Source organism: Nyctereutes procyonoides, unplaced genomic scaffold, assembly GCF_905146905.1.
Source record: "Nyctereutes procyonoides isolate TBG_1078 unplaced genomic scaffold, NYPRO_anot_genome, whole genome shotgun sequence".
NCBI lineage: Eukaryota > Metazoa > Chordata > Mammalia > Carnivora > Canidae > Nyctereutes > Nyctereutes procyonoides.
Window position 1 is genome coordinate 51,137,401 of NW_026575131.1, and position 27,166 is coordinate 51,164,566.

General features: G+C 53.0%; 1 protein-coding gene across 1 annotated transcript in view; it reads left to right on the forward strand.

Annotated features, from left to right (window-relative positions):
* The first annotated feature begins 1,576 nt into the window (after positions 1–1,576).
* The window catches only part of COL5A3 (collagen type V alpha 3 chain), a 37,952-nt gene continuing 12,362 nt past the window's right edge, over positions 1,577–27,166 (forward strand). The window contains 45 exon segments of the mRNA XM_055343200.1: positions 1,577–1,788; positions 5,536–5,697; positions 5,792–5,981; positions 6,057–6,213; positions 6,968–7,072; positions 7,598–7,750; positions 9,848–9,961; positions 10,067–10,213; positions 11,286–11,333; positions 11,407–11,448; positions 11,957–12,019; positions 12,356–12,430; positions 12,528–12,611; positions 12,989–13,045; positions 13,136–13,189; positions 13,625–13,678; positions 14,647–14,700; positions 14,782–14,835; positions 15,024–15,077; positions 15,442–15,486; positions 15,594–15,647; positions 15,830–15,874; positions 16,035–16,088; positions 16,427–16,471; positions 17,391–17,444; positions 17,527–17,571; positions 17,702–17,720; positions 17,723–17,754; positions 19,377–19,421; positions 19,528–19,581; positions 19,720–19,827; positions 20,256–20,309; positions 23,325–23,378; positions 24,080–24,124; positions 24,362–24,415; positions 24,526–24,570; positions 24,927–24,980; positions 25,080–25,133; positions 25,224–25,277; positions 25,399–25,506; positions 25,680–25,769; positions 26,028–26,081; positions 26,844–26,951; positions 27,054–27,060; positions 27,063–27,160. Coding sequence (XP_055199175.1) covers positions 1,701–1,788; positions 5,536–5,697; positions 5,792–5,981; positions 6,057–6,213; positions 6,968–7,072; positions 7,598–7,750; positions 9,848–9,961; positions 10,067–10,213; positions 11,286–11,333; positions 11,407–11,448; positions 11,957–12,019; positions 12,356–12,430; positions 12,528–12,611; positions 12,989–13,045; positions 13,136–13,189; positions 13,625–13,678; positions 14,647–14,700; positions 14,782–14,835; positions 15,024–15,077; positions 15,442–15,486; positions 15,594–15,647; positions 15,830–15,874; positions 16,035–16,088; positions 16,427–16,471; positions 17,391–17,444; positions 17,527–17,571; positions 17,702–17,720; positions 17,723–17,754; positions 19,377–19,421; positions 19,528–19,581; positions 19,720–19,827; positions 20,256–20,309; positions 23,325–23,378; positions 24,080–24,124; positions 24,362–24,415; positions 24,526–24,570; positions 24,927–24,980; positions 25,080–25,133; positions 25,224–25,277; positions 25,399–25,506; positions 25,680–25,769; positions 26,028–26,081; positions 26,844–26,951; positions 27,054–27,060; positions 27,063–27,160 — 3,234 coding nt within the window. The 5' untranslated portion in view covers positions 1,577–1,700.

Genomic DNA, 27,166 nt, shown 5'->3' on the forward strand with positions numbered 1-27,166 from the left:
GGAGACACCAAATCTGAACTGACCCTGGGCAGGCAGCTGGGGGGAATCCTTTAACCTCAAAATAGCCTCTTTCCTTTATCTGTTAAAAATTTCCCTCTGCTACACTCACAACTAGGATCTTTTTTATTGTGATTGTAAATCATTCAGGGCTGGGGGAATTAGCAGGGGCATTCTCTTCCTGTCTATTCTGGGCAAAGAGTCTCTGATGGGAGGGAGAGAATGAGAGAAAGTGGCCGAGAGTGTGGTCCTAGAAGGATCCTTTCAAAGAAGAGAACGGGCATAGATATGTCAGAAGATGGGAGCAGACAACAAGAAGTTCTCAGCAAGGCAGGGCAGGGCACTATCTTTATGAGAATCTTTTAGCAGGAGAAGTCTTAGCCTCTGAGGTCCCTGAGGAGGGAGGGGGGGCAGCTTGGGGAGATTCCCTCTCTTCTCCACACCCCACAGCCCCCATTTCACCCTCAGGCCAGATGGGGCCCCACCCCTCCTCTCCAGAGACACAGAGACTCTTTGTCCATGAAGCTAGAGGCTGGGAGGGAGACACTGCCGGGTTCTCTCTCTTCCCCATGGTGGGGCAGTTCAGGGCCCAGGATACGCCCCATAGGTCCCTCCCTGCAGAAGCTGCCTCAGATCCCACAAGTCTGTGCTTGTTCAATTGCAAAGACAGCTCCATGTGACCCCCTGGCGGGAAGGAAGATTCACAGTGGGGGGTCCCGGTAGGGTGAGGGGCGGCTATACCTCGCCCCAGGAATGGCAGATATCCACCTCTCCCTAAGGCACTGCCCTGCTTTGAAGTAGGGCCAGACTCCCTCATTTAATGGGGGCATATGCAAACATTTGGAATTGGGGCTAGGGCACCCATCTGGGGACCTGAGTCAGAAGAGTGCTGGGGGTGGAGATGGGACTTTTTTGTTGTTGTTGTTTTTTAGATTAAGAGTTTGGGGGAAATTGAGAACTGTGTTTTGGAATCTGTGTCAAGGGTTTGGGGATGAGGCCAGGACATCCAATTCTGGAATTTGGGTGGAGAAATGAGGGTTTGGGATAAGGCTGGGAACCCCACTTTGTAATCTGGTGTGAAGTTGGAGGTGGGAAGAGGATTCTTTATTTAGAGACCTGAAGGGAAGGCCTAGGATGAAGCTGGTACCTTCCATTGTGTGGCTAAGCCACCAGGGTAAAGTAAGTGGGTGAAAATTTGGCGTCCTGCTGGGACCCCATTTGGAGGTCTGGGTGAGATAGAAAAGATTCGGCATAAAGCTGAAGGTTTTAATTCCAGGGCCTAGATAGAGGTTGAAGGTTTGAACGAGGCTAAGATCCCCTTTGAGGGAGCCTGTTAGGAGGAAAGGGTTTGGGGTAATTCTGGGACCTCGAATTCTAAGGCTGGGAGGGAGTGACCCTCTTCCTCCACGGTGGGGTGAGGCAAGAAGGGCCCCGCTCGCGGCCCAGGGCTCCAGCCCTAGCCGGCCAATCAGCACTCAGCACAAACTTTCCCAACTCCCTCACCAGCTGTCAGCCCCCCCCACCCCCCAGCGAGCCCCGCCCGGCCGGGCGCTGGAGCGCAGGGCGAGGCCAGGGCGGGGTCTCTTGCAGTCTCCAGCCGATCGCGGAGCGGGCCGCGGCGAGGGAGCGCACGGAGCCTGAGGAGTCGCCGCGCCCCGTAGACGCCCCGGCTGGTCCCCGCCTTGCGTGCGGGCCCCGCCGGGATGGGGAGTCGCCGAGGCCTGGGCCAGCCGCGGGCCGGCCTCTGCTTCGTCCTGGCTTCGCTGCAGCTTCTGCTCCGGACGCAGGCCGGTGAGCCCGAGAGGAGGAGATAGGAATAGAACCCGAAGCGCAGGACCTAGCGAGGTCCCCAAAGATGGGGTGGAGCCAGGAATGGGGGGCGTGCAAGGGGGGCGTGCGTGTCGCGCGTGGCTGGGGTGCTGTGTTCGGGCGCGCAGAGCGGACTCTGGGCGATTTGTGGGTGTGACAGCTTGGGGGGGGTACGGGGGAAACGTGTGACCTCGTTTTACTGGTGCGTGCGTCGGAATGAATGCAATTTATAGGTGTGTGCGCGTAGCAACGCGTGTAAGGCCGTTTGAAGTGAAATTGTGCGTAGGAAATTGTGTGTGGGAGTTGACGCTTATTGTATGCATCTGTGTGATGGGTGATCCCTGGCCAAGTGTGTGATTGTGAGTTGTGGGTGTGTCTGTGTGGGGCCGATTTAGAGAGTAATCGTGCGTTCCGCGTGTGATTGCCTTTGGGTGAGCCGATGAGGGGCTCGGTTGTGACTTGAGGGTGTAAATGGTGGCCCATGAGGACGTGAGGGGGTGTTGCTGCGGGTGACGGTGTGTGGGACGAGTGTGGGAGGGGGCTGGTCAGGGATTCAGAGTTTCCTTTGCATCCCCTCCCTAATGGCTTCATCCTCTTCTTCCTCTCCCTCCTCTGCCTCCAACTGGCGCTCCCGCAGCTCCCCGGCCCCCACCCCCTCCCCCTCCCCTCCCCCACCCCGCGCTCCCCAGAGCCGCGATCAGCACCATGGACAGGGCTCGGGAGGGCCGCGGTGAGGGGCGAGGTGGGGCGGGGCGCGGGGCGGGGCGGGGCGGAGCGCGGGCGGGGGCGGAAGTGGAACTGGCTCCCCCGCCCCCCCCCCGCTGAGCGCGCCGCGGGTGTTTTTCCTGAGGAATTTCTCAGGGGCCTCAAGGGGTCCCGGGGGCCGCCGGACGAGTGAGTCAGCGCTGACGCACGCCCAGCTGCGCGCTTCTGGCTGGACGCCGCGCTCCGCCCCACGAGGCTCGGGGTTGGGGGCGCCCAGGGGTTTGGGAAGGTCGTGGTCCCTCAAGTGGCATCCCTGGGCTGAGAGAGGCTGGGCTAGGCCCTTCTGGAAATCCTGCCTAATGTGAACTCGGCCCCCACCCCCCAGCACACACACGCACGCACACATCCCATCCTGCACTTTCTCACTTTCTCTGGAGTCCAGGGAGGTGCTGCTCACGTGGATTATCCCAAATTGGCCCTTGTCCCATTCCCATGCTCACACATCCACACAGTCGTGCAATCTCAGGCATCCATTCAGAATATAAGGCCTCTGGGACACCAGGAATGTTAAACACCGGTGCCCACGCCCCGGGCAACCCCAGCAGCCACCCGCCACAGGGTCACAGCCTTTGTCACCCTCCTACGCCTTCTAGCTCTTGCGCCTGCTTCCACTGGTATTCACACAACAGGGCCAGCATTCACAACCAATCACCTACCGGCGGACTTGGCCATACTCCCAGGTATAGCCACACACACACCCCCATCTGGAGTCTGACCTATTACAGTCACAGACTCACCTGCATCCCCTGCAGGACCCTGAGCTCATAGGCAGGCCCCCGACTCAGGTGGACACCCAGCCACACATCAAACAACGCACCTAGTCTCACCATCGGAGGCCACAAACTTGGCACACACTGACATATCCACAAATCACATGCTCAGCCATTCCCTGGTCCATATAGAGTCACGCACATGCTTGCACCATCTCATGCATGCGTACAATAGCACACACACTCACACCTAGACTCTCCTGTATTTCTGGGGAGATCCCAACCATGTTGCAGCCTAGTCCCTGCCTGCCTCCCTCCATGTTCTAGACCTCATCCAACATCTCCCTGGGGCCCTGACCAGCACAGGGGAGAGTGTGGGGGAAGGTCAGCCTGGGTCTCTGACAGACCCCCACCCTCTGGCCCTGCAGGCAAGACTCAATGCCTCTTGTGTGTCTCCTTGTCACAAAGCCAGCCAAGAAAAGAAAGGGCAGTCAGTTACTGAAAGGTCATTACAGAAGAGATGCAAGACTGAAGCAGGAGACATTGGGGTTAGGTGCTGGGAAGGACTTTTTCAATGTGAATTGAAAATTGAGCAGCTGGTCAAGAGGACACCCTTCCCACAGCATGGAGACAGGGGTCTGGATGAAGGGAGAGCCAAACTGTATGGGGTCATGGATCTCAGCCCTCTACCGGGCCCCAGCCTGCAGGGGCAGGGGGGCAGCTGGGATGATCATTCCATGGAGGAGTGACCCTTGTGGTTGACAGAGCCTGGGAGTCCAGATCTTAGTCCCAAGGGACTGTAACCCAAATACCTCTTAATGACAGCCCAGCCAGAGAACAGGCAATTAGAGATGGGGCTGGTGGTGGCCGCAGAATTGGGGGGCGTGGATGAGGAGAGAGAGGGATGGGGCAAGTGATGCACACAGATATATACATGTGAAATACCAATAGAGAGAGAGAGAGAGAAAGAGAGAGAAAAAGAGAGCTAGGAAGTAAGAGAGTAAGAGAGAGAGAGAGAGAGACTGATTCAGAGTTGGATGCCGAGAGAGACCTGGAAAGACCAGCCGAGAAAGTGGGACAGAGATGAGGCAGGGAGGGGAAGAGAGGAAAGAACAGGCAGTTGGGAGTAAGAGTGAGCTGAGGCTGGAATAGGGGTCTGTAAGGTCTGGAGAATGAAGGGTCTGACCCAAGAGGTGCTGGGATGGGGGTCCCTCATCCAGACCCCTCTCTCCCCCAAGTCTGGCCCCCCAACCTGACTCCCAATGGTGAGGTCAGCAGAACCGCCCCAAGGGTGAGGTCATGGGCAGATTCTACAGAACTGGCTCCTGCCAAGTGCCTGGGTCAGGGGGTCAGTGGGACAGTCTGCTGGGGGGAAGGGAAGCAGGCAGGGGCTTTGAGCCCAGGGGAAGCCCCCGCCCTCCCCTGCCCAAGCCATGTGGTTCCACTTAGCATTGGCCTGCTGTATGGGGTGCGGCTGGTAGGATGGCCTGGATTAGGTTCTGGTTGGGCCAGACCAGTGCCTTCCTTTGCTGAGATGAGAGGGATAGGGTCCGAGGGAGGAGGTCAAGAGGTTATTAGAGAGAGGTGGTCATAAGGAGGGGGTCAGAAAGGGTGATAAAATGAGGGAGGTCACAGATCAGATGGAGGAGATTGGGACAGGCAGAGGAAGGAGGTCATGGGTGATGGTGATCAGGGAAGAGGTCAGAAGGAAGAAGTCAGGAGAGGTAGTGGTAAAAAGGAGCAGATCATGGGTGATAATGGTCAGGGAGGAGGAGTTCAGAGGAAGTGGTGGTCAGAAGAGGAGGTTAGAGGGAGGAGGTGGGGGGAAACACACACACACACACACACACACACACACACACACACAAGGAACCCCTCCTCTCCAAGGGGATTTCCCCTGGCAGGGGGCTTCAGGCTGGGGAAGCAGCCCTAGTGAGTCCGTGCGGGGGAGAGTGCCGAGAAGGGGACAGTCTGGCTCTGGGGCTCAGGCCAGGAAGCCTTGATTCATCCCAAAAGTAGGTCAGCTTTTTTTTTCCTCACCAAAAAGCCAAGGAGAAAAAAAAATAAAACAGGAGTCAACAGGCTGATGAGGCTGGAACAGCTGTGAGGTGGTGAGGTGGGTGCGGGTCCCAGGCCTGCTCCTTCTCCCTGACCCACAAACACAGTGGGGGGCTGAATTCCCCAAATCTGAGCTATTCATTTGGAGTCCTAGGTTTTTTTTTTTAATGCCCTGCATCCCGGCCTCTCTCTACAGAAGACCCTGTGGATGTGCTAAAGGCCCTGGGCGTGCGAGGGGGCCAGGCTGGGGTCCTTGACGGGCCTGGCCTCTGTCCCCAGAGGGCCCCAGAGGGTGACCGGGCATTCAGGGTTGGCAAGGCGACCATACTTGGCATCCCCACATGGGAGCTCTTTCCAGGTAAGTCAGGGCAGGAGGGGTTGGAGGGGGTCATTCAGGGGGCATGGGTTACTGCTAGGCTATCTAAGCTGCTCCTTTCTCTTTGCCCCTTCAGATGGGCACTTTCCTGAGAACTTTTCTGTGCTGATCACCCTGCGGGGCCAGCCAGTCAACCAGTCTGTCCTTCTATCCATCTATGACGAGAGTGGTATTCGGCAGCTGGGCCTGGCTCTGGGGCCAGCCCTGGGTCTCCTAGGTGACTCCTTCAGCCCCCTCCCCCAGCAAGTCAACCTCATGGATGGCAGGTGAGTATAGGGAAAGTTGGGGTCCAGAGAGAAGTGGAGTGAGAAGCACCCCCCACTGAGACTGTCCCCTTGCAGGTGGCACCGTGTGGCAGTCAGTGTGGATGGCAGGATGGTGACTCTGGTAGCTGACTGTGAACCTCAGCCCCCCATATTGGGCCAGGGGCCACGATTCATTAGCGCAGCTGGACTCACTGTGTTGGGGACCCAGGACCTTGGGGAGGAGACTTTTGAGGTAGGGGTTCAGTGATAGTGGAAACTGAGGCAGGCGAGGGGAGGGAGTTTTGTCCACAGCCCTAATGTGGAGAAGAGATAGGAAAAGGGAGATGTCCAGCTTCAAATCTCGTGTCATGAAGCTGAGAAGACAGAGCGGCCTGCATCACTGTGCATCTTTGTGGTGTGTGAGATTGTAGAGCAACAAAACCATAATGCATGATGGCACATACTTGACTTGTGATGGGAGAATAAGTTGGGGACTCAGGACTTCACTGGTTGTTTCAATGGTGTGTGACTGTGTGTAGGTGGTTGTGATATTGGGTGCTGGCAAGGCATGGTGTTGTGTGGCTGGTGACAGATGTGTTTTTGGTGTGATAACTTTTACTCGTGAACGTGCTGTGTGTTGTTGTGATATGTGACCCCTCCAGTGGGCCAGGGCTCACATCCGTCTTATTCCCCTCCTTGTCCCCAAAGCTTTGGAGAGCACCTGGCACATATTAGGTGTCACCATGTATCTGAGAGGAAAGGAATCAATGTGCCTCTGATGGGCCAGATGTTGCGGGGTATGGTTTGTGATTGTGATTTGGTGTTGACAATGATAGAATCTCCTCCTCTCAATTTTCAGGGGCAGAGGGATTGCTGGGGCTGTGGTGGGGCCACTGCCTCCTTATACTTAGGGTGCTCTGGGTAGAGAAATACCAAGCCTTGGTGCTTGGAATGGGGTGTCAGAGTCAGCCTGTGGCTCCCTTCCCTGACCCCCATCCTCTCCCCAGGGAGATGTTCAGGAGTTGCTGATAAGCCCAGATCCTCAGGCTGCCTTCCAGGCCTGTGAGAGGTACCTTCCTGGCTGTGACAACCTGGATCCTATAGCCACAGGGGTGAGTGAGGGGCTTGTCCTGAAGTCACAGGCTGGCTGAGTCATTGCTGGCTCCAGGTCTCAGGAATGAGTGAATTCTGACCCCTATTCATGATACCAAGTGACTCTTGCCCTCAAAAATATCTTAGGCATGGGACACCTGGGTAGCTCAGTGGTTGAGCATCTGCCTTGGGCTCAGGGCGTGGCCCTGGGGTCCTGGGATGGAGTCTGATATTGGGCTTCCCTCAGGGACCCTGCTTCTCCCTCTGCCTGTGTCTCTGCTTCTCTCTCTGGGTCTCTAATGAATAAATAAATAAAATCTTAAAAAAAAAAAAGACTCATCCTAGGCATGAGTGACCTTGACTTAGGTCACATAACTGAGTGACTCCTAGATCCAGATCATATAATTGACCTTGGGTCACAGGGCTGAGTGAGCCCTGGCTTCAAAACATAGGACTGATAGGCATTGTGCCAGCAAGGTCCCAGATGACTGAGCAATGAGGCCTTCATCATGGGGCTCTGGACCTGATGGGGATCCTCTTCCCAGGTCCCCCAAAGTGAGCCAGAAACTCCTCCCCCTCGACGGAAGGGGAAGGGAAAAGGAAAGAAAAAAGGGCGAGGCCGTAAGGGGAAGGGCAGGAAGAAGAAGAATAAGGAAAGTTTGACACCAAGTCCACCTCCTGGGTCCCTGGAGAACCAGGTAAGGGATCTGCAGCCACTCACCTCTGCTCTTTGCCTGACCTCTGGTCTCTGATTCCCACTGACTGCTGGTGCCTTATCCAAGTTTTCTGCCCTTGGTCTCCAATCCCTGACCTTTGACTTCTCTCAGCTGACTGATAACTATGTGTGTGTAGGGGGGTGGAGGCTGGTTGTGTCTTATGAGTTTTCCCATCTCTGCTCCCCAAACATCCAGTTTTGGGAGCTGGAAGAAGGGGGTACACCCAGAAGAGTACCTTATTATTAGGGGGCTCTTGATTAGGGCTACTGTTTAAGAGCAGCCATGAGCTTCGATGAATAATGGGTTCATTAGTTAGAGTGTCATTGCTTGGGGTTGACTCATTGGGGTCATTGATGAGGATTATTCATTGGGAGAGTCTAATTAGGGGGCAGTATTTGGGTTCCATGACAGAGATTGCTGGTTGGGAGGTCATTTTAGGGAGATATTGATTGAAGTCAATGTTTGGGAGGTTCCTAGGTGGAAGTCATTGTCGGAAGTCATTGATAGAGACCTGTGTTGGTGTTACTGGTGTCACTGGTCTAGGTTTAATGGTGGGAGGTCATTGCTGGGGATCATTACTTGGGAAGGCATATCATCAGTGGGGGACCACTGATTAGAAGGTATTAGTGGCATCACCAACGGAATCACCTGTTGAAGGAATGACTTTCAGGGAGTCATGGATGAGATCATTGGTTTGGTAGTCCCTGATGGGTTAAAAGTTGGAAAGTCATTGATGGGTCATTGATTAGTGAAATTACAACTTGGTAGGGGGGTCACTAGTTGGGCTCACTCACAGGTGTTCATTGTTGGAGGATCACAGATTCGGGGAATGATTGATTAAGGGGTCACTGGTGGGGCTTATTAGTTGAGAGGCCACTAGCTAGTGCTTATTGTGGAGGAGATCGCTAGTTGGGGTCATTGGTTGGGGAGGTCACTGGATGGGAAAATAACTGGTTCGAATCATTGACTAGGGGGCCACTGATGGGTCACTGATTATGGGAATGACTGCTGGGATGTCAGTGAAGGTCTGCAGCAGGGACAGGAACATCAGGTCTAGGATCAGTCCAATAAAGATAAAAGGAGGAGGCAGATTCTGCTCCCCGCACCCAGGAATGCCTAGTCTGGAGGGGAACAAAGGAGGATTCCCAAAAACATCAAAGGGGTGTAAAGTAGGGGGCTGGCCAGTGGAGGCAAATGTGTGCTGACTGGACCAGAACAGCCAGCAGGGGGAGGCCTCTTGTGTGGAAGAAGAGCAAGGCTGGGCCAGGTCTGGGAGTCCTCCAAGGCAATGATGTGAGTTATTAGTTGGGGAGGTTATTGTTTAAGTCCCTTAGTGGGGATCATTAGTGAGGGGTTATTGATGGGCGTCATTAATTGGAGTTACTGGAGTTACTAATGGGTCACTGGTTGTAGGAATAATAGGAGGTCATTAATAGGGATCATTAGCCTGTGGGTCACTGGGTAGGCATCCTTGGTACGGGCCATTGGCTGAGGTCCCTGGTTGGAGGAGAGTCACTGGCTGCACTACATCTGTTCTCAGCATTAGTGGAAAGAAAGAAATGATCACTCAGGCCCAGAAAAAGAATCCCTCCCCAACTCCTTCCTCAGCCCCAGCTCCTCACCTGGGCCTCTACCACCCTCTTTGTGCCCTTGACCAAATTCTTCTGCAGCTGTCCAAGCCTCTCTGATTATAGCCTGGCTGGCTGAGCACTGAGCTCTGCCTTGGGAGAAGACACATGGGATAGGCTTCCAGGAGTCTGGCCCTGAGTACTGGATCTTGACTGTAATCACTGGGCTCTGGAGCCAGCCCCCCTTTGCCTTCCAGGTATCCCAGACCTGGCCCAGCCTTGCTCTTCTTCCACACAAGAGGCCTCCCCCTGCTGGCTGTTCTGGTCCAGTCAGCACACATTTGCCTCCACTGGCCAGCCCCCTACTTCACACCCCTTTGATGTTTTTGGGAATCCTCCTTTGTTCCCTTCCCCAGACTAGGCATTCCTGGGTGAGGGGGTGCAGAGCCTGCCTCTTCCTTTTATCTTTATTGGACTGATCCTAGACCTGATGTTCCTGTCCCTGCTGCAGACCTTCACTGACATCCCTAATACAGAGACACCAGCTTCAACTCTGCCTCCGACTTCTACACCTTTGGTCATCACCACCACTGTGACCATTGGCCTCAATGCCACCATGCTAGAGGTCAGTGGGAAGTGAACGGGTCTGGAAGAGAAAGTCCTGGGGCAATGGTGGTGGCAGACAATGAGGAGTCCAGGTGCAAACTTTGGTCTGTCCCAATGTCCTCAGGGGGGCCTGGATCCTGACAATGGAACCAAACTAAGGACCCTGAAGACTAAGTTAGCCAAAGAGGACCAAGAAGGAGATGGCCCCACCATGGGCCCCGACTTCCGGGCAGCAGAACAGCCATCACAGACACAGTTCCAAATCTTTCCTGTAAGCCTCAGGGTTTGGGTTGTGTGTGTGTGTGGGGGGTGGTGGTGGTGGATAGGGGATGGCAGAGACTCCTGCCTGGAGCCACATACTGCATTTTCTCTTTTGCCTTCTCTTTAATCTTGCCTAGAATGACTTCCCACCACCACACTGCAGTCGACAAATATTAGCATGATGCTAATGTGACAGGAACTGTGTTAATGGATGGCTCTGTGGGTAGGATGGTGCCTTTGGCTTTTAGTCCAAGCATGATAAGAAGTCACCTGAAGCAGAGCATGATCTGACTTGGAGCTTTAAAAGCTCCTTCTGGCTGCTGAACAGCATATAGACTGTAGGGGGAGCCAGAGGGGCAGCAGGGAAACCAGTAGTCTCTGCAGCAATGGCCTGGTGACCTGGATGAGGGTGGTGGTGGTGGGGATTGGGAGAAGTGGACAGATTTGGACCATACTCTATTTTGGTTTTGCTACTGGAGATGGAGAAAGATGCAAGGATGACTTGGTAGATGCATGGTGGCAACTGTGAGTAAAATGGAGAAGCCTAAAGGAAGACCACGTGGAAAGTCTTAGGATCTCATTTTGGATGTGCTAAATTAGCAACCCCTGCTTGGCATCCAAGTGGAGATGTCAAGTGGGGGATTGGTTGGATGCTTCTGGAGTTCAAGGGACATGGTCTAGGCTGGAGATAAAGACTTGGAAATCATCAGCAGAGTGATGCTGCCCTGAGCCAAGGGATTGGATAAGATTTCTTAGGAAAACAGTGCAGACAGGGAAGGGGCTCAGGTTCTAGCCTTGGTGTTGGGCAGGGGAGGAGGGGAATAATCATAGCCAACTTAGCCTGAATGCTTGTTATGTGCTGACCATTGTTTTAATTTATTCTTCCTCCTGTGGGATATATATAATTCATCTACTGACTCTGCCAATGAGGCCATGGGGGTTGAATAAGTTGCTCTCCATCACTCAGCTAGTGAGAGACAACTCTGGGAGTAGGAAACCATAGCATTCTCCAAAGTCCACACTCTTCTCCTTGATCATGGCCAGGACTCATTTCTCTTTTCTCTTCATTTCCCGGCCCCCAGGGTGGTGGAGAGAAAGGAGCAAAAGGAGAGCCGGCAGTGATTGAACAGGTGAGAGGTCTGGGGCTAGGAGAAGGTAGAGGGGTTTGGGCCAGGACGAGGGTCACACTCATTTCTCTCTCAGGGACAGAAGTTTGAGGGACCTCCAGGAGCTCCAGGACCCCGAGTAAGTCATGGCTGCATTCCCCTCTTTCCTTCTCTTCTACTTGGAGTGTTTGAGCCCCTGGGGTGGAGGGTTGGGGTATAATGTTGCCATATCATTAAAAGATTATTGCATGCTTGAAGCTCAAAGGATGAATCAAAATAAGAGTTGGGGTGTAAAGTGTGTGTGTGTGGGGGATCCCTGGGTGGCGCAGCGGTTTAGCGCCTGCCTTTGGCCCGGGGCGCGATCCTGGAGACCCGGGATCGAATCCCACATCGGGCTCCTGGTGCATGGAGCCTGCTTCTCCCTCTCCCTGTGTCTCTGCCTCTCTCTCTCTCTGTGTGTGTGTGTGACTATCATAAAAAAAAAAGTGTGGGGGGGGTCGATGTGGGTAAGTATAGTATTGAGGGGCCAGGTATGGCTCAGTGATGGATAAGGAGGTCTGCATGGGGTCAGGGTCAGTGGTGGATTAAAAGTCAACTTGGATCAAGCTTTGCACTTCTTATGACCTCTATTCCTCTGTCCCCAACAGGGGGTGGTTGGCCCCTCAGGCCCTCCTGGCCCCCCAGGATTCCCTGGAGACCCTGGTCTGCCGGTAAGAAACTCCCTCTGGGTTATATCCTTCTGGGGAAGTGAGGTTTCAGGCTATGAAGCTGAAGTTGGGAACTTGTATGCCTGAACATGGATCTGAGAGGCAGGGACTGAGGACATCATGCTGAAGCTGACATTGACCTCATCCGTTCACCTGTCTCCCCTCTTCTTTCTCTGGGGGCCTTCCCTTGCTTTTCTCTTTCATCTGTCTCCTATCCCTGAGTACCTTTCATCTCTATCTTCCTCCCTATGTCTCCGTATCTTTCCCCTCCATTTCTCTCATCTCTGTCTCTGTCCACCTCTCTACCTCCATCCCTGTCTGTGTCTCTCCTTCTCTCAGGGTCCTGCTGGCCTCCCAGGAATGCCTGGCATCGATGGGATCCGGGGTCTACCAGGGACTGTGATCATGATGCCGGTAAGAGGGAGATAGGGTGGCACATCCTTGGGGGGTGTACTCCCGACCCAGGAGGGGGCCTCTACTTGGGCTCCCCTCATGATTAGCTGTTCCCTAGTTCCAGTTTGCAAGCAGCTCCCTCAAAGGACCTCCAGTCTCCTTCCAGCAAGCCCAGGCTCAGGCAGTACTGCAACAGGCTCAGGTGAGTGGAGGATAATCAGGGACCAACAAGGGATAATGGGAGGTCATTGAGAGAGTAACAGAGGGGCAGCCCCGGTGGCACAGTGGTTTAGCACTGCCTGCAGCCCAGGGTGTGATCCTGGAGACCTGGGATCAAGTCCCATGTTGGGCTCCCTGCGTGGAGCCTGCTTCTCCCTCTGCCTCTCTCTCTCTCTCTGCCTCTCATGAATAAATAAATAAAATCTTAAAAAAAAAAAGAGAGAGAGAGAGAGTACAGGGGTGGAGGATAATGAAGGCTGGTCAGGAGGCAGGTGGATGTTTGTCTCCTGAAGATGCCTTTTGGGAGCGTGTTGGGGTTTTGTGCAAGACCTGAAGTTCTGTTCCCCTCCATCTTTCCAGCTGTCTATGAAAGGTCCCCCTGGTCCAGTAGGGCTCACTGGGCGCCCAGGCCCTGTGGTGAGTAAGGAGTCTGTATGGGGGAGGGGGATGCATCAGTGGAGGAAGGAACCTTCTTCTAACTACAGTACCTTATCTCTCTTCCCCAAGGGTCTCCCTGGGTATCCGGGTCAGAAAGGAGAGATGGGAGACATAGGGCCACAGGTGAGATTGGTGGCAATGGGGAGAGGACTGGATGGGAAGGGTCTTTTCCCAGAGCCACGGAATAAAGTGCTATTTGAGGACAATGACAAAGAGGCTGAGAAGACCTTTGCAATTACTGCCCTCCTGAGAGAATGATTTAAAATAGGACCTTCCTGGGCGCCTGGGTGGGTCAGTCTCTTAAGCATCTGCCTTTGGCTCAGGTCAAGATCCCTGGGTCCTGGGATTGAGTTCTGGATCGGGGCTTTCTGCTCAGCGGGGAGTCTGCTTCTCCTTCTGCCCCTCCCTCCCCTGCTGATGCTCACGCTCTCTCTCTCTCAAATAAATAAATAAATAAATAAATAAATAAATAAATAAATAAATATCTTTAAAATAAAATATGACAAGTCCTTCTTCTTTCTTATTCTTCATTTCTTCCTCCTTTTTTTTCTTTTCTAGGGTCCCCGAGGCCTTCAGGGACCTCTTGGGCCTCCTGGCCGGGAGGGAAAGATGGTGAGTAACTTGTAGGTATTTAGATCATCCCTCCTCCATCCCTCAGCCCCCAATAGGAGCCTCAGCTCCATGCCCCCAGGTCTGCTGGTGTCATTAGTGGGATAAGGGCATGGAGGATGAAGAATGGCAGCTCTACTGAGTGTGTCACAAAGGTATCTGGCCAGGTCACAGAGTCAAGGAGGACTTTCTAGATGGAATGATGCTAGAACTGAGATCTGAGGTATAACCGGGTAAACAGGAAAGGAAGGGTATTCCAAGTAGAGGAAACAGTATGTGAAGAAGAAAAGACAGAGGCAGCTCAGGTGGCTCAGCAGTTTAGCGCCGCCTTCAGCCCCGGGCATGATCCTGGAGACCCAGGATCGAGTCCCACATAGGGCTCCCTGCATGGAGCCTGCTTCTCCCTCTGCCTGTGTCTCTGCCTCTCTCTCTCTCTCTTTCTGTGTCTCTCATGAATAAATAAAATCTTAAAAAAAAAAAAAAGACTGGATCACTGAGGGAGGTGATGAACCAGATAACTCCAGATGGTTTTAAATGCAATGAGGAACACAGAACTGGACATTTAATGGAGACTGAAGATTTTAATTTTTGTGATGGTGGTGACATGGACTAGAGCAGAAAGCCTGGAGATAAAAAATAATGGACAGGTTTGAGATATATTGGAGAGGTTAAACTGGTACACAGAGAATCCCCCAGTATTCTTCATGAGGAAAGTACTCAACAAATAGTAACAGGTGGGGATCCCTGGGTGGCTCAGCAGTTTAGTGTCTGCCTTTGGCCCGGGGTGTGATCCTGGAGTCCCAGGGTCGAGTTCCACATGGGGCTCCCTGTATGGAGCCTGCTTCTCCCTCTGCCTATGTCTCTGCCTGTGTCTCTGCCCCCGCCCCCCGTGTCTCTCAGGAATGAATAAAATAAAATCTGAAAAACAAAAAACAAACAGTAACAGATTATCCTGATAATCTCCCTGATAGGGCCGCTCTGGAGCAGATGGGGCTCGGGGCCTTCCAGGGGACACAGGACCTAAGGTAGGTGATAAGATCAGGGTTGGGACTTGGAGAAATTATCAGGTCCAGGATTCGGGGTTCAGGTGGTGTCTCTTTGTGCAGGGTGATCGGGGCTTTGATGGCCTGCCAGGGCTGCCTGGTGAGAAGGGCCAAAGGGTGAGTGTGTGAGGGCCCCCCCACTTATCAAGCCCCCTGATATTCACGGCTCCCTCTCCACCCCCCAGTATCAGAGCCTCCATACCTGTGTGTGAGCTCTCATCCCTTATGTCTCATTTCCTTTCCTGGGGGGCTAGTTTCTATCCCCCACATTTCTGCTCTGAACTCCCCTCTATTCCTAACTCCAGGGTGACTTTGGCCATGTGGGACAACCTGGCCCCCCAGGAGAGGATGGTAAGAAGGTAAGTTTGAGGAAAGAGAATGGTCTAGAAGCTAGAAAGTCAGAATGAGAGTCAGAGAGGAATAGAGTATTCAAGGGACAGGATGAGAGGCGAGGGTCTGTGCTGGAGGGTCAGGAGCCTCCGTGGGGTTCTAAAAGATAGATTGAGGGCTGGGAGCTAGTACCAGAGTTAGTAGGTGAGACTCAGGATTGCAGGTCCAGGATCAGGATCAGGGGCCTGGACTGAATCACGTGTGCTCAGTCTATTGGTTACTGCCTCAAGCACTGACTCTGGGATCCCTTGGAAGTGCCTGGCTAGATGAGCAAAGTTGGTTTTCTGAGTGTTTTCTCTCCCTACTCACCAAGTGATGAACGCTTTCCCACAGGGAGCAGAAGGACCTCCGGGGCCCACTGGCCAAGCTGGGGAGCCAGTGAGTATCAGGGACCTCTGGCCCCCTTGCTTGGCACAAGGGAAGGAGTCACGATTGAGGGGGCCTCAGAGGAGTGATGCTGGAATAATGCTCCTACCTCCTTGCAGGGCCCCCGAGGACTGATCGGCCCTAGAGGCTCCCCTGGTCCCCTGGGACGCCCGGTGAGAATGTCACTATCTGTCCACATCCCTGCTTGTCCTCTTCTCACCACTGTCCCCTCTGCGTGTCCATTCCTGTTACCTGGTTTCTCTGCCCACTCATCTTTCCACCTGTGCCTCTCAGTGTCTCAGACTTAGGCTCCTGTGTGGTATCTGCCCGGGTCTCACACCCTCTCCTCCCCCAGGGTGTAGTTGGAATTGATGGTGCTCCAGGAGCCAAAGGAAATGTGGTATGTGTTCTGCCTTTTGACCTTAAACACTTTCTGATGCCCTGACCCCATGATCATCCATCCATATCCCTGTCCACTCCTATGACCGTCATTTCAGCTTCACTGACACTTCAACACTGTAATCCCTTCTAGCTTCACAGCACCCCCACTTTCTCCCCAGGGTCCTCCAGGAGAACCAGGCCCTCCAGGACAGCAGGGAAATCCTGGGTCCCAGGTTTGAGCCACCATTTTCAATAATTGGGGGGTGGCAGTTGTCAGCCGAGGTCATAGGCCACCACTGAGCTTCCCACTTCCCAGCTCACTACCAATTTCTCATGCCTTCCTCCCCCTCCCCCACCTTTTTTTAAAAGAGAGAGAGAGAGAGCAAGCAGGCTAGGGGCAGAAGGAGAGAGAGAGAGAATCTTAAATAGGCTCCATGCTCAACGCAGAGTCCAATGCAGGACTCAATCTCATGACCTGAGATCATGACCTGCTGAAATCAAGAGTCAGATGCTTAACCAACTGAGCCACCCAGGCGTTCCACCTTCACCGTCTCTTTTTTTATATCCCCAGGGACTCCCTGGCCCTCAGGGACCTATTGGCACTCCTGGGGAGAAGGTAAGTGACAGCCCTACCTCCCACCATCCTCTCCCGTCTTCTTCCTTCAACTCTGTCTGCAGGAAAAGCCTCCCACCAGGGCCCTTTTATTAGATCTGGATAATGATAAATTGCAGCATTCTTTAAACAAGCCCAGAATCTTAAAAAAGTATCATTGTTGGGGAAGGGTTGGTTGGGAGAAACAGAAATCCATAAAAGCTAGATCACAGAAGGGGATATCCTCAGGATTTAGGGGAACTCACAGCTGCTAGTCATCAGAAATATTGGCAAGACCTATGGGCCAGGAAAGCCCTTTCTTTGGGGCCCTGTGGTGTCATCTTTGTTCCATCTCCCCCAGTATACAGGCTTCTTTTTGCATATGTCTTAGTCTGGTCTCACCCCGAAGTTCTATTTCTACATGATTTTGTGCTGCTTTAATCAGAATTTCAGCTCCCAGCCCTTCTTGACTTTATAGTTTCTTTACCCAAATCCATCTGAACATAGTTTCTATAAAGTGAGATGTTACCCCCAAATTTCAGAAGAAAATCTGATTGGCTTAGTTGGAACAAGGTACCCACTTCTGGACCTGTCAACTATTCGTAGAACATAGGGCGTCACCCCATGCCTGCCTTCGCCCACCTCTCTTCAGATGAAGACAGAGCCGCTTCTAAAGAAAGGATGTGGCTGGGGAGTCCCCCACACACTGTTTTTTACCTCCCTTGTCTCAACTCTCCCAGAGATGGAGGATTTCTGAGGTTCAGAGAGGGAAGGGGGCTTGCCCAGGGTCACACAGCAAGCCTGGGCAGAGCTAGGAAATTTCCTAGCCTGTGGGGTTTGCTGACTCTGTGACCCCAGTAGCTGCGTGTCTGAGTAAGGCTGTTCCTGCTGGTTTGCCAGACTCTGAGACCCTCATCTCCCCCTGCTGTTCATCTTCTTTCAGGGTCCCCCTGGAAACCCAGGAATTCCAGGCGTCCCAGGATCTGATGGCCCTCCGGTGAGAACTGGGTGCCAGGCAGAAGGGAGAGGCTTGGGAATTTGGATGGCAAATCTTGGTCTCTGACAACTTCTTTCTCCAGGGTCACCCAGGCCATGAGGGCCCCACAGGAGAGAAAGGGGCCCAGGTGAGTGGCCTGGGAAGAGGCTGGATTGGGGTTGAGGGTTGGTGGGCAGGGCTCATGGGGAGAGAGATGAGAGCACTGGAAACATTAAGGGGGAAAGAACAGGATGGCACTGATCTTATCTCCATCTCAGGGTCCAACAGGGTCAGCAGGACCCCGGGCTATCCTGGACCTCGGGGTGTGAAGGTACGTGATACCTGGGACCTGCAGGTAGGGATGAGTCATTGGCATTGACTCCAAGGAACCAGCTTTGTGAGATATGTGTGCATGTGTGGTGAGAGGTATTAATCTGCCAGGAGAGGTGTGGTGGGTGTGGGGTTTCAATCTGAGTGACAATATATAGAGGTGTGTGCATTACCTGGAGCTCAACAGCCAGAGGGAAGAAATATTGCAGTGTAGTTGTCACCTTGTGGTTGAGAATGGTTAGGCGGCCTATCAGAAGGCTGGACCTATTTCACTGTAAATAGGTCAACACACCATAGTGAAACAAACAGCTGGATTTTTTTTTTTTAAGATTTTATTTATTTATTCATGAGAGTCAGACACACACACACACAGAGAGAGAGAGAGAGAGAGAGAGAGAAAGGCAGAGACACAGGAGAGGGAGAAGCAGGCTCCATGCAAGGAGCCTGATGTGGGACTCAATCCCAGGACCCCAGGATCACGCCTTGGGCTGAAGGCGGCACTAAACCATTGAGTCACCCGGGCTGGCCAAGCAGCTGGATTTTAACTCAAGCGCAGAGCCTTGGGGTCCTCAAGCATAGAATTGCTGGGCTAGGTCAAGGGCTATACTGTTGACCACGGTCGGGGACATTGGAGTTCACGTGTATATGAGTCCAGTTACACCGAAGCCAAGTATGGTACCTGTGGTCTAAGAGTTTGGTGGTAGCCAAGAGGCAGCTCATCACATTTTTGCATTGTAGGCAAGCTCAGTTACACTGTGACTGAGGAGGTGGCTCTATTGTAGTTGGCCACAGAGCCCTATGGGTGGCCAGTCTCGGAGTTAACGTTGTAACCGGGCAAAGTTACCTATAGTTAAAGTCTACGTTGTAACTGAGTCTGGGTTAGCCAGGGTCAGAGAATCCCGGTAGCCTAAGCTTGGTTACACTGTGGTCAAGTGAATCCCCCTGTGGTTGCAGACAGTCATGCTGTTCTCAAAACACAGTTGTGTTGTATCCAAGTGCAGTTTCATTATAGTCTCTGAGCTCAGTCACATTGTGTCTCTCTGTGGCTAGAGACAATCATGCTATTGTCAAAACACGGTGGTGTTGCTTCCAAGTGCAATTTCATTATAGTCCCTGAGCTCACATTGTAGCCGTGCAGTTTTCACTGCAACCCAAGCCCAGGGTTTGGGCACCTGGGCTTGAACTGAGCAGCCTCGCTGTAGCTAAGCACAGACTCGCCTTGTTGCCAGGCACAGAGTCGCATTGTAGCCAGCACAATGGGGAACATTCCTTTGCCTTTAGAATGAGACTGGGGCCTGGAATGTTCATCCTCTCTCCCCTGCCAGAAGAAACTGTGGACACAGTGTCCCCGGGAGATTGGAATCAATTACTCGGAAATTTGGCCTTCCTTGCACACCCCCACACAGATGACCTTGGGAGGTTGCCAGTGGGAAGAGGGGTGGAGAGGAGCAGCCTCTTGCACACCACACTAGCAGGCTTTGGGGAAAGGTCATTTCCTCTGAGGCTGCCCCCTTCCACTCCTGTCCAGTATCCTTTGGGGACTGTCCTGACTGTTCTGGGGGAGAGGACTGAGGTGGAGGGCCCTTCTTAAGGAGGGGAGAGACTTGAGATATTTTTTTTCAGGGAACCTCTGGCAACCGGGGCCTCCAGGGGGAGAAAGGAGAGCAGGTGAGAAGGGAGGTTCTTGGGTGGGAGGAACCCTAATAATGGGACTCTCAGTTGTGTCCCTTCCCTGAAACCCTGACCTCTGACCTCTACACTCTCTCTTACCCAGGGAGAGGATGGCTTTCCTGGCTTCAAGGGCGATGGGGGGCCTAAAGGAGATCGGGTAAGATGACTTCCAGATGAGGGATCTAGTGGTTCTGGGGAGCTTGGGAAGACAGTGAGGGTGGTGGTGCCAGGGCTAAGACAGGGGGCTGGAGGGAGCAGGAGTGACACAGGATCTGACTCCTCCTTTCTATTCCAGGGGCACCCCGGACCCCCCGGACCCCGGGGAGAGGATGGTCCAGAAGGGCTGAAGGGACAGGAGGGGCTGGCTGGCGAGGAGGGGCCCCCAGGCTCAGCTGGGGAGAAGGTGAATGGACCTTGGTCACCCTCTCCAGTCTCCTCTCCAGCTTTCTGTCCTGCAGCCAAGATGTTCCCTGGCCCTTTGCCTTTTGCCCTTGGCTCTTTTATCTCCAACCTCAGGAGGCTGCTACCACACTTCCCATCTCCAGTTCCTTAACTCAGCATTACAGAGTAATTTCATGCATGGTATCCCCATAACCACCACAGGCAACAGGCATTTTTATCCACATTTTATAGACAAGGAAACTGAAATTTGGAAGAGAGTAGAATAAAATGAATTGCCCAAAGACATGCCCCTAGCAGGCGGGAGCCAAGACTTGAACTCATGTTTCTCTGAATCTCGCCCTGTTGCACCGTCACCATGCCTCAGCCATCCTGCCCTTTTCTGACCTTCATATTGCAATCTCCGACCTTTGTCCCATAATTTCTCTGCAGGGCAAGCTTGGGGTGCCAGGTCTCCCGGGTTACCCAGGACGTCCAGGCCCTAAGGTAAGAAGCCAGGGGTTGAGGGTGGGCAAAGAAGCATTCAGAGATTGATTAACATCTAGAGGGCCGGCCTGTGGTCTAGGGGAGTGAGCTGTCCACCGCCTGGGTCACTAAGAGACAGCATAAGACGTGAGCTTTGGTACCAGACTTGAGTTCAAATACCCATTCCTTATCTTTTGAGTGACCTCTAGCAAGTCTCTTGAGCCCACTTGCTTCACTGTAAAATGGTGATACCAGTTGTCTTTACCTTATCATTTTGATTATAATAATATATATAATATATATATAATATATATAATTAATGTCGATAATTTTGATAATAAAACTATAGGATCCTTCTTATTTGATGTGATGGAGGCTGGTTCAAAGCAAGCCAGTAAGGAAGAGAATCACACACACACAAAATACATATCTGACATATCTTGAATTATAACCTACAATAAAATGTGCTTATATAAAAATGTACATTGGTTTGCCAATTTTTTTGATGGATGAGGCTGCTGATTAGACATATCTTTCTGCCTAAACCACACCCACATTACATCACTGAAGATTTATAGTTTGGGTTTATATAAAGTGGAACAGAAACTTAGGCACTTTGGAAGAAATCTGAGTGCAGAATGCTTCCAGAGTTCCACACTTTTGTCATCTCCATCTGGCATCTTGTGCATGCCTCATTTGACAGCAACTTTTTTTAGTGATTTCCCTTTTTATTGAGCCTTTTCCATTTAACTTAGATTTGATAGACGTCTCTCCTTTTCCCTTCTGCGTTCCGTCGGTTGTTGTAAACTTTCATGAAGTCACGTGACTCCAATAGCAAGGGCAACTGACATAAACAGATTTGGGAATAAACTCAAGGCACCATACCTAAGAATAGAAGGCAACGGATCGGAGCAGGAGTTCACGAGAGTTAGAGCAAAGCCTCTTAGCCAAGACCAGTCCGTGTCTTTTGGGCGTCGTGTAATACATAACAGAAGGCATGGTGTGTTGGTTAAGTTGACGTTGGTATCTTAGCCAGCGTCAGTCAGTATCTTAGCTCAGTTATAACAAAAATACTCTAGACAGGGTGGCTTAGACAACAGAAATTTATTTTCTCACAGTTTTGGATGCTGGAAGTCTGAGATCAGAGCATTAGCATGGTTGGATTCTGGTGAGGATTCTCTGGTTTGCAGACAGCTGTATTCTCTCTGTGTCCTCACATGGCGGGGTGTGGGGGGGAGAGGGGGACAGAGAGAGGGAGAGGGGGAGAGAGAGAGACAGGAATAGGGAGACAGGAACAGGGAGGGAGGGAGGGAAGGAGAGAGAGAGACTAGATCTCTCTCTTTTTTTAAAGATTGTATTTATTTATTCACGAGAGACACACAGAGAGAGGCAGAGACACAGTCGGAGGGAGAAGCAGGCTCCCCACAGGGACCCTGATGTGGGACTCAATCCCAGGACCCTGGGATCATGACCTGAGCCAAAGGCAAACCACTGAGCCACCCAGGCCCCCCCCTCCCCCAGTCTTCTCTTCTTATAAAGGCACTGCTCTCCTTCATGAGGGCTCTGCTATTATGACCTACTTACCTCCCAAATGTCCCATCTCAAATACTGTTCTTCCACATAGGGCTTCAACATATGAAAAATTTAAAAAAAATTTTAAATTTATTCCTGAGAGACACAGAGAGAGGCAGAGACACAGGCAGAGGGAGAAGCAGGCTCCGTTCAGGTAGCCCGATGTGGGACTTGATCCCAGGACCCCGGGATCACACCCTGAGCCAAAGGCAGATGCTCGATCACTGAGCCACTCAGGTGCCCCGACATAGGAATTTGAGAGAACTCAGACATTCAGTCCATAGCAGTCAGTAATAATCAGCCTGAACAATGATGGCTAGCATGTCATAAACACTTACTATGTGCCACACACCACGTAAAATACTTTCTATACATTATCCCATCTGATCCCAGGCCCAAGACCTTGTGAGGGAGGTATTGTTGGTATTCCCAGGCTACAAATAAGGCAAGCGATGCTCAGAGAGGGTAAGCCGTTTCTCTAGGGCCACATAGCTGGTGTAGTGGTAGGTCTGGGATTCAAAATATGAGGGGTGGGAGAGGACGGCAGAGCCTGTGATGTCTTCCACTCGGTGGAGGGAGGATGCCTCCAAGATGAGCAGGATAGCATGGACTGGAGTTAGTTAACAAAATATCAAGTAAGCACCAACTATGTACCGGGTTGAGGGGAATAAGACCAGAGCACCGGGATGCCTGGGTGGCTCAGAGGTTTAGCGCCTGCCTTTGGCCCAGGGCGTGATCCAGGAGTCCCGGGATCGAGTCCCACATCGGGTTCCCTGCATGGAGCCTGCTTCTCCCTCTGCCTCTCTCTATCTCTGTGTCTCTCATGAATAAATAAATAAAATATTAAAAAAGAAAAAAGAAAAAAAGACCAGAGCACCATAGCCTAGCAGAGAAAACAGACTTGGATAAGTAAGCAAATGAACACAGTCATTTCAATATAAATATTTTGGGAAAAAATAAATAAATATTTTGGGAAAACAAAGCAGGTCAATGTGATAGACAGAGGGTGACTTGAAGGATACGATAGTCAGGGTGATATCAGACCTCCCTAAGGAGTTGACATCTAAGTGAGCACTGGGTGTTATGCTATATGTTGGCAAATCGAACTCCAGTAAAAAATATACAAAAAAATATAAATGAGATCCAAATGATGAGGAATAGCTGCCTCTGTGGGGTCCTGAGAGAAGAGCAGTTTAGGCAAAGGAAGCACCAGTGCAAAGGTCCTGAGGCAGGAGTGGACCAGGGTGCCCAAGTAGCATTGAGGGGCCCGTGTGGCTGGAGTGGAGTGAGCAAGGGCTGAAGGTGGGGAAAGAGGAAGGCAGAGGGCTGTCTTGGAGGAGGAAGGAGCTGGAGGAATCAAAGAGGCTTCTTCTGGAAAAGACAGAGTGGCTGAAGGGTGGGGGTCAATTTTGCTTACCACGCACTCCTCACCCCTGTTTTTTCTCTCTGATTCTCTCAACTCAGGGCTCTACTGGCTTTCCCGGGCCCCTGGGACCATTAGGAGAAAAAGGGAAACGGGTGAGTTGTGATCCAGGGGTCAGGGGAGAGGGTAGGGCTTGTGTGTGGGGAATGATTTGTGGATCTCTACAGGACGGTGGGGAGGCCCTGGGGTGGCTGTATCTAAGCCTGGAAACACTTGTCTGCATGCATATTCCCACATGTGGGTGACCCCAGCTGGCTTGATTCCGTGTGTGTCTGTGTGTACAAGTGTGCGTGTGCCTCAGTGTTGGTCAGATGGGGTCTGGCTGTGGCCACCTGTGGGCCTGTGGCAAACAGGGACATAAGCCTGTGTGTGTGTGTGTGTGTGTGTGTGTGTGTGTGTGTGTGTGTGTAACTACGGACGTAAAATGTGTGTGAGGGGTGTGTCTGCATGTGTGAAAGCGTATGGATATACACACGTGCATGCATGACTACACTGAGTGTGTTCGCGTGCGTGCTGTGTGTGCACGGTAGCTGTGTAAATGGACACTGTGTATAGGCAAGGAGTCTCTGTATACTGCTGTGTTTATAAGGACCGTGGCCTCCTATGCATCCACGCGTGTCTGTTTACATTGAGCATGCACGTGTGCAAGGGACAGATTGCACGATGAGCTCTGGCTGTCTACTGAGTCTGCAGGTCACCCAACGTATTTTGGGTCTGTGCCTGGATGCATTTGTGTGTGTCATGTCTTTGCATTGTCACTTTCTTCTGCTTGCCCCTCACCTGATTTATTTTCCAGGGGAAGGCAGGGCAGCCAGGCCTGGAAGGAGAGCGGGGACCACCAGTAAGGAGATGGCTTCCCGGTTCTGCTGGGCCTGGGGGGGTGGCAGGGCTGGAAGGAGGGACTGCAGGAGGAGAGGCCGTGGGGAGGTCGTGAGTGAGCAGGGCAGAGGGTTTGGGTTATGTCGGTGTCTCTGGTTGGGCAAGGAGGACTCACAGAGGGAGGGGCCCGGAGGACTCAGGCTCATCTCTTAGGTTCCCCCACCCTCTTGATTCTAATCTTTGCTTCTTTTCTACTCAGGGCTCCCGTGGAGAGAGGGGGCAGCCGGGTGCCACCGGGCAGCCAGGCCCCAAGGTATGGGCTGGGTGAGTGGTCAGGCCCCTGGCCCAGGCTCCCCAAGGGCCTTTGGAAGCCCTCCCAGTGGGGTTCGTCCTGCAGCCTGAATCTCCTCTGCTATGTCCTAGGGCGATGTGGGCCAGGATGGGGCCGCTGGGATCCCTGGAGAAAAGGTGAGTGTGTGGGTTTCTGGATGGGAGACAAACTAAGGACGTAGGGAGGAGGCCTTATGATGAGGTGGAAGGAATGCAGCCTCTAAAGTCAGGAGCTGTGAGTTCCAGTCCCAGCGCGGCTACTTGCCTGCTGTGTGACCTCTCTGGGCCTCGGCTTCCCTCTCTGTAAAATGGAATAACCACAGTCCCCACTGTGAAGGGCTGCAGTGACACATGAAATGATGACTGTGTGTGGTGTGTCTGGCCCCCTGCCTGGTGTGCAGAAAGCACTCAATATGCTCAGTATGTTTGTCCTTATGTGGGGCTCAGGGGGCCAGGCAGGACGGGTGAGGCCATGGCTTCTGGTTCCATTTCAGGGCCTCCCAGGTCTGCAAGGCCCTCCTGGATTTCCTGGGCCAAAGGGTCCCCCTGTAAGTGAGCACACCCTGGTTGGGGCTGGCCTGGGGGGAAGCCGGGGAGTGAGGAGACTCCTGGGTCATGCTTCGTCTCTCTCCTACCTTGTTCCCCAGGGCCCCCAGGGGAAGGATGGGCGTCCTGGGCACCCTGGCCAGAGAGGAGAATTGGTGAGTGGCCTCTTGACTTCTGACCCCTGACCCCATTAGGCTCTCTTGTTCTTCCTTCTGTGTGACACCCCTTTCAATTTTTCTCCCCAGGGCTTCCAAGGCCAGACAGGCCCCCCTGGACCAGCTGGCGTCGTGGGTCCTCAGGTCAGAATGGGCCCCACAGGTCTTCCCAGTTTTGTACCAGTTGGGAGATATTCAGGGGAAGTGCATATCAGACAATCCCCCACGCCCCTGACCATTCAAGATAAGCTTCTGTCCTCTTCAGGGAAAGACAGGAGAAGCAGGACCTCTGGGTGAGAGAGGCCCCCCGGGCCCTCCTGGACCTCCTGGTGAACAAGGTCTTCCGGGCCTGGAAGGCAGAGAGGGCATCAAGGTGAGACCCTGCCCCCTAGGAAATCTCAGCTGAGTGGACCCAAAGGTTCCTCAATGGCCTCAAGCCACCCCAAGGCTCAGAATCAGCCTCATGGTGGAGGGGGCCCAGAGTCACAGACTAGGGGGCAGCACCCTCTCTCTGGAGCCTGACCTTCCTCCTCTGCACCCCTGCAGGGGGACCTGGGACCACCGGGACCCCTTGGGAAGGAAGGACCACCTGGACCCAGGGGCTTCCCCGGCCCCCAAGGAGCCCCTGGGGACCCAGTGAGTATCCTTTGGAGCCCTTCCCAACTATACCTGGCTGGGCTGCGAGGCAGAGAAGGAGGAGGAGGGACATGGTGGTGGCAACCTGGGTGGGGGAAGCCATGAAAGTAAAGGAATGACAGTCAGAGGGACCTGGAGGAGATAGACTCTTGACCCTCAGTGCCCAGGAAGAAGGGGGCAACTGTGACCCCCCCAGAAGGAAGACAGTACCTGGGCACAGCCTTGGATATCTCTTGACTGAATCATCTCTTCCCTCAGGGGCCTATTGGTTTAAAGGGTGACAAAGGCCCCCTGGGCCCTGTTGGAGCCAATGTAAGTATAACCCCATCTACTGGGAAGGGAGGTGCCTTGGGCCATCTGGGATGCAGGGCATTGCCATGATTAAGTCCACTATTTTGAGTGTCAAACAGGCCTGGGTCACACCCATGACCTGTTTTCTCATCTGTGACATGGCCCCATCCATGAGATGATCCATTTGATACTTCCCTGCATGTCAGACATCAACATATAAAAGCCTCCTTGCTCCTGGAGCTTATGTTTTAGTTTGGGAAATAAGAAATCAGTGGTGATGAATAGCACAGAAAAGGGGAGAGTAGGGAGAGAGAGCAGCTGAAATGAGCTGATCAAGGAAGGCCTCCTGAGAAGGTGAGACCTCAGGGAGGTGAGGAGGAGCCATGTGGGTATATAGGGGGAGAGTGTTCCAGGCAGAGGGAATAGCATGTGCAAAGGTCCTGGGGCTGGAGTATGCATGGCATGTTGGAGGAAACAGGAGGCCTATGTGGCTGGAAGGAAGTGAGTGAGAGGGTGAGTGGGAGGCAGAGAGGGCAGGAGGTAATGGGGCAGGTCATGCAGGGCCCGTGGGCTACCAGGAGGATTGCCCATTTCCATGGAGGGCTGTGAGCAGAGGGACATGTGTGCCCTCTCAGGTGTCCCCCTGGCCACTGTGGAGAAGGGAAGAAAGTGGATATGACACCAGTAACTCCCTAACTCAGTGCCTGGAGGCTTGAAAACCCTCCATCAATGAGAACTATTTTTTTTTTGCTGTTTTTCCTGACCTTTCACCCCTGTTTTCAGGGCTCCCCAGGGGAGCGGGGTCCAGTGGGCCCAGCAGGAGGCATCGGGCTTCCTGGCCAAAGTGGAGGCCAAGGCCCTGTTGGCCCTGCAGGCGAGAAGGGGTCCCCGGTAAGTGCCTGCCCATGACATACATTCCTCAAGCATCCTCAGGACCCCACATACCAGGACCTCACCTCTGCCCTGGCCCCTGACATCCCCTCTTCCCATCAGGGTGAACGTGGCCCCCTGGCCCCACAGGGAAAGATGGGATCCCAGGGCCCCTGGGGCTTCGGGGACCCCCTGGAGCTGTTGGGCCTTCTGGCGAGGATGGGGACAAGGTGAGT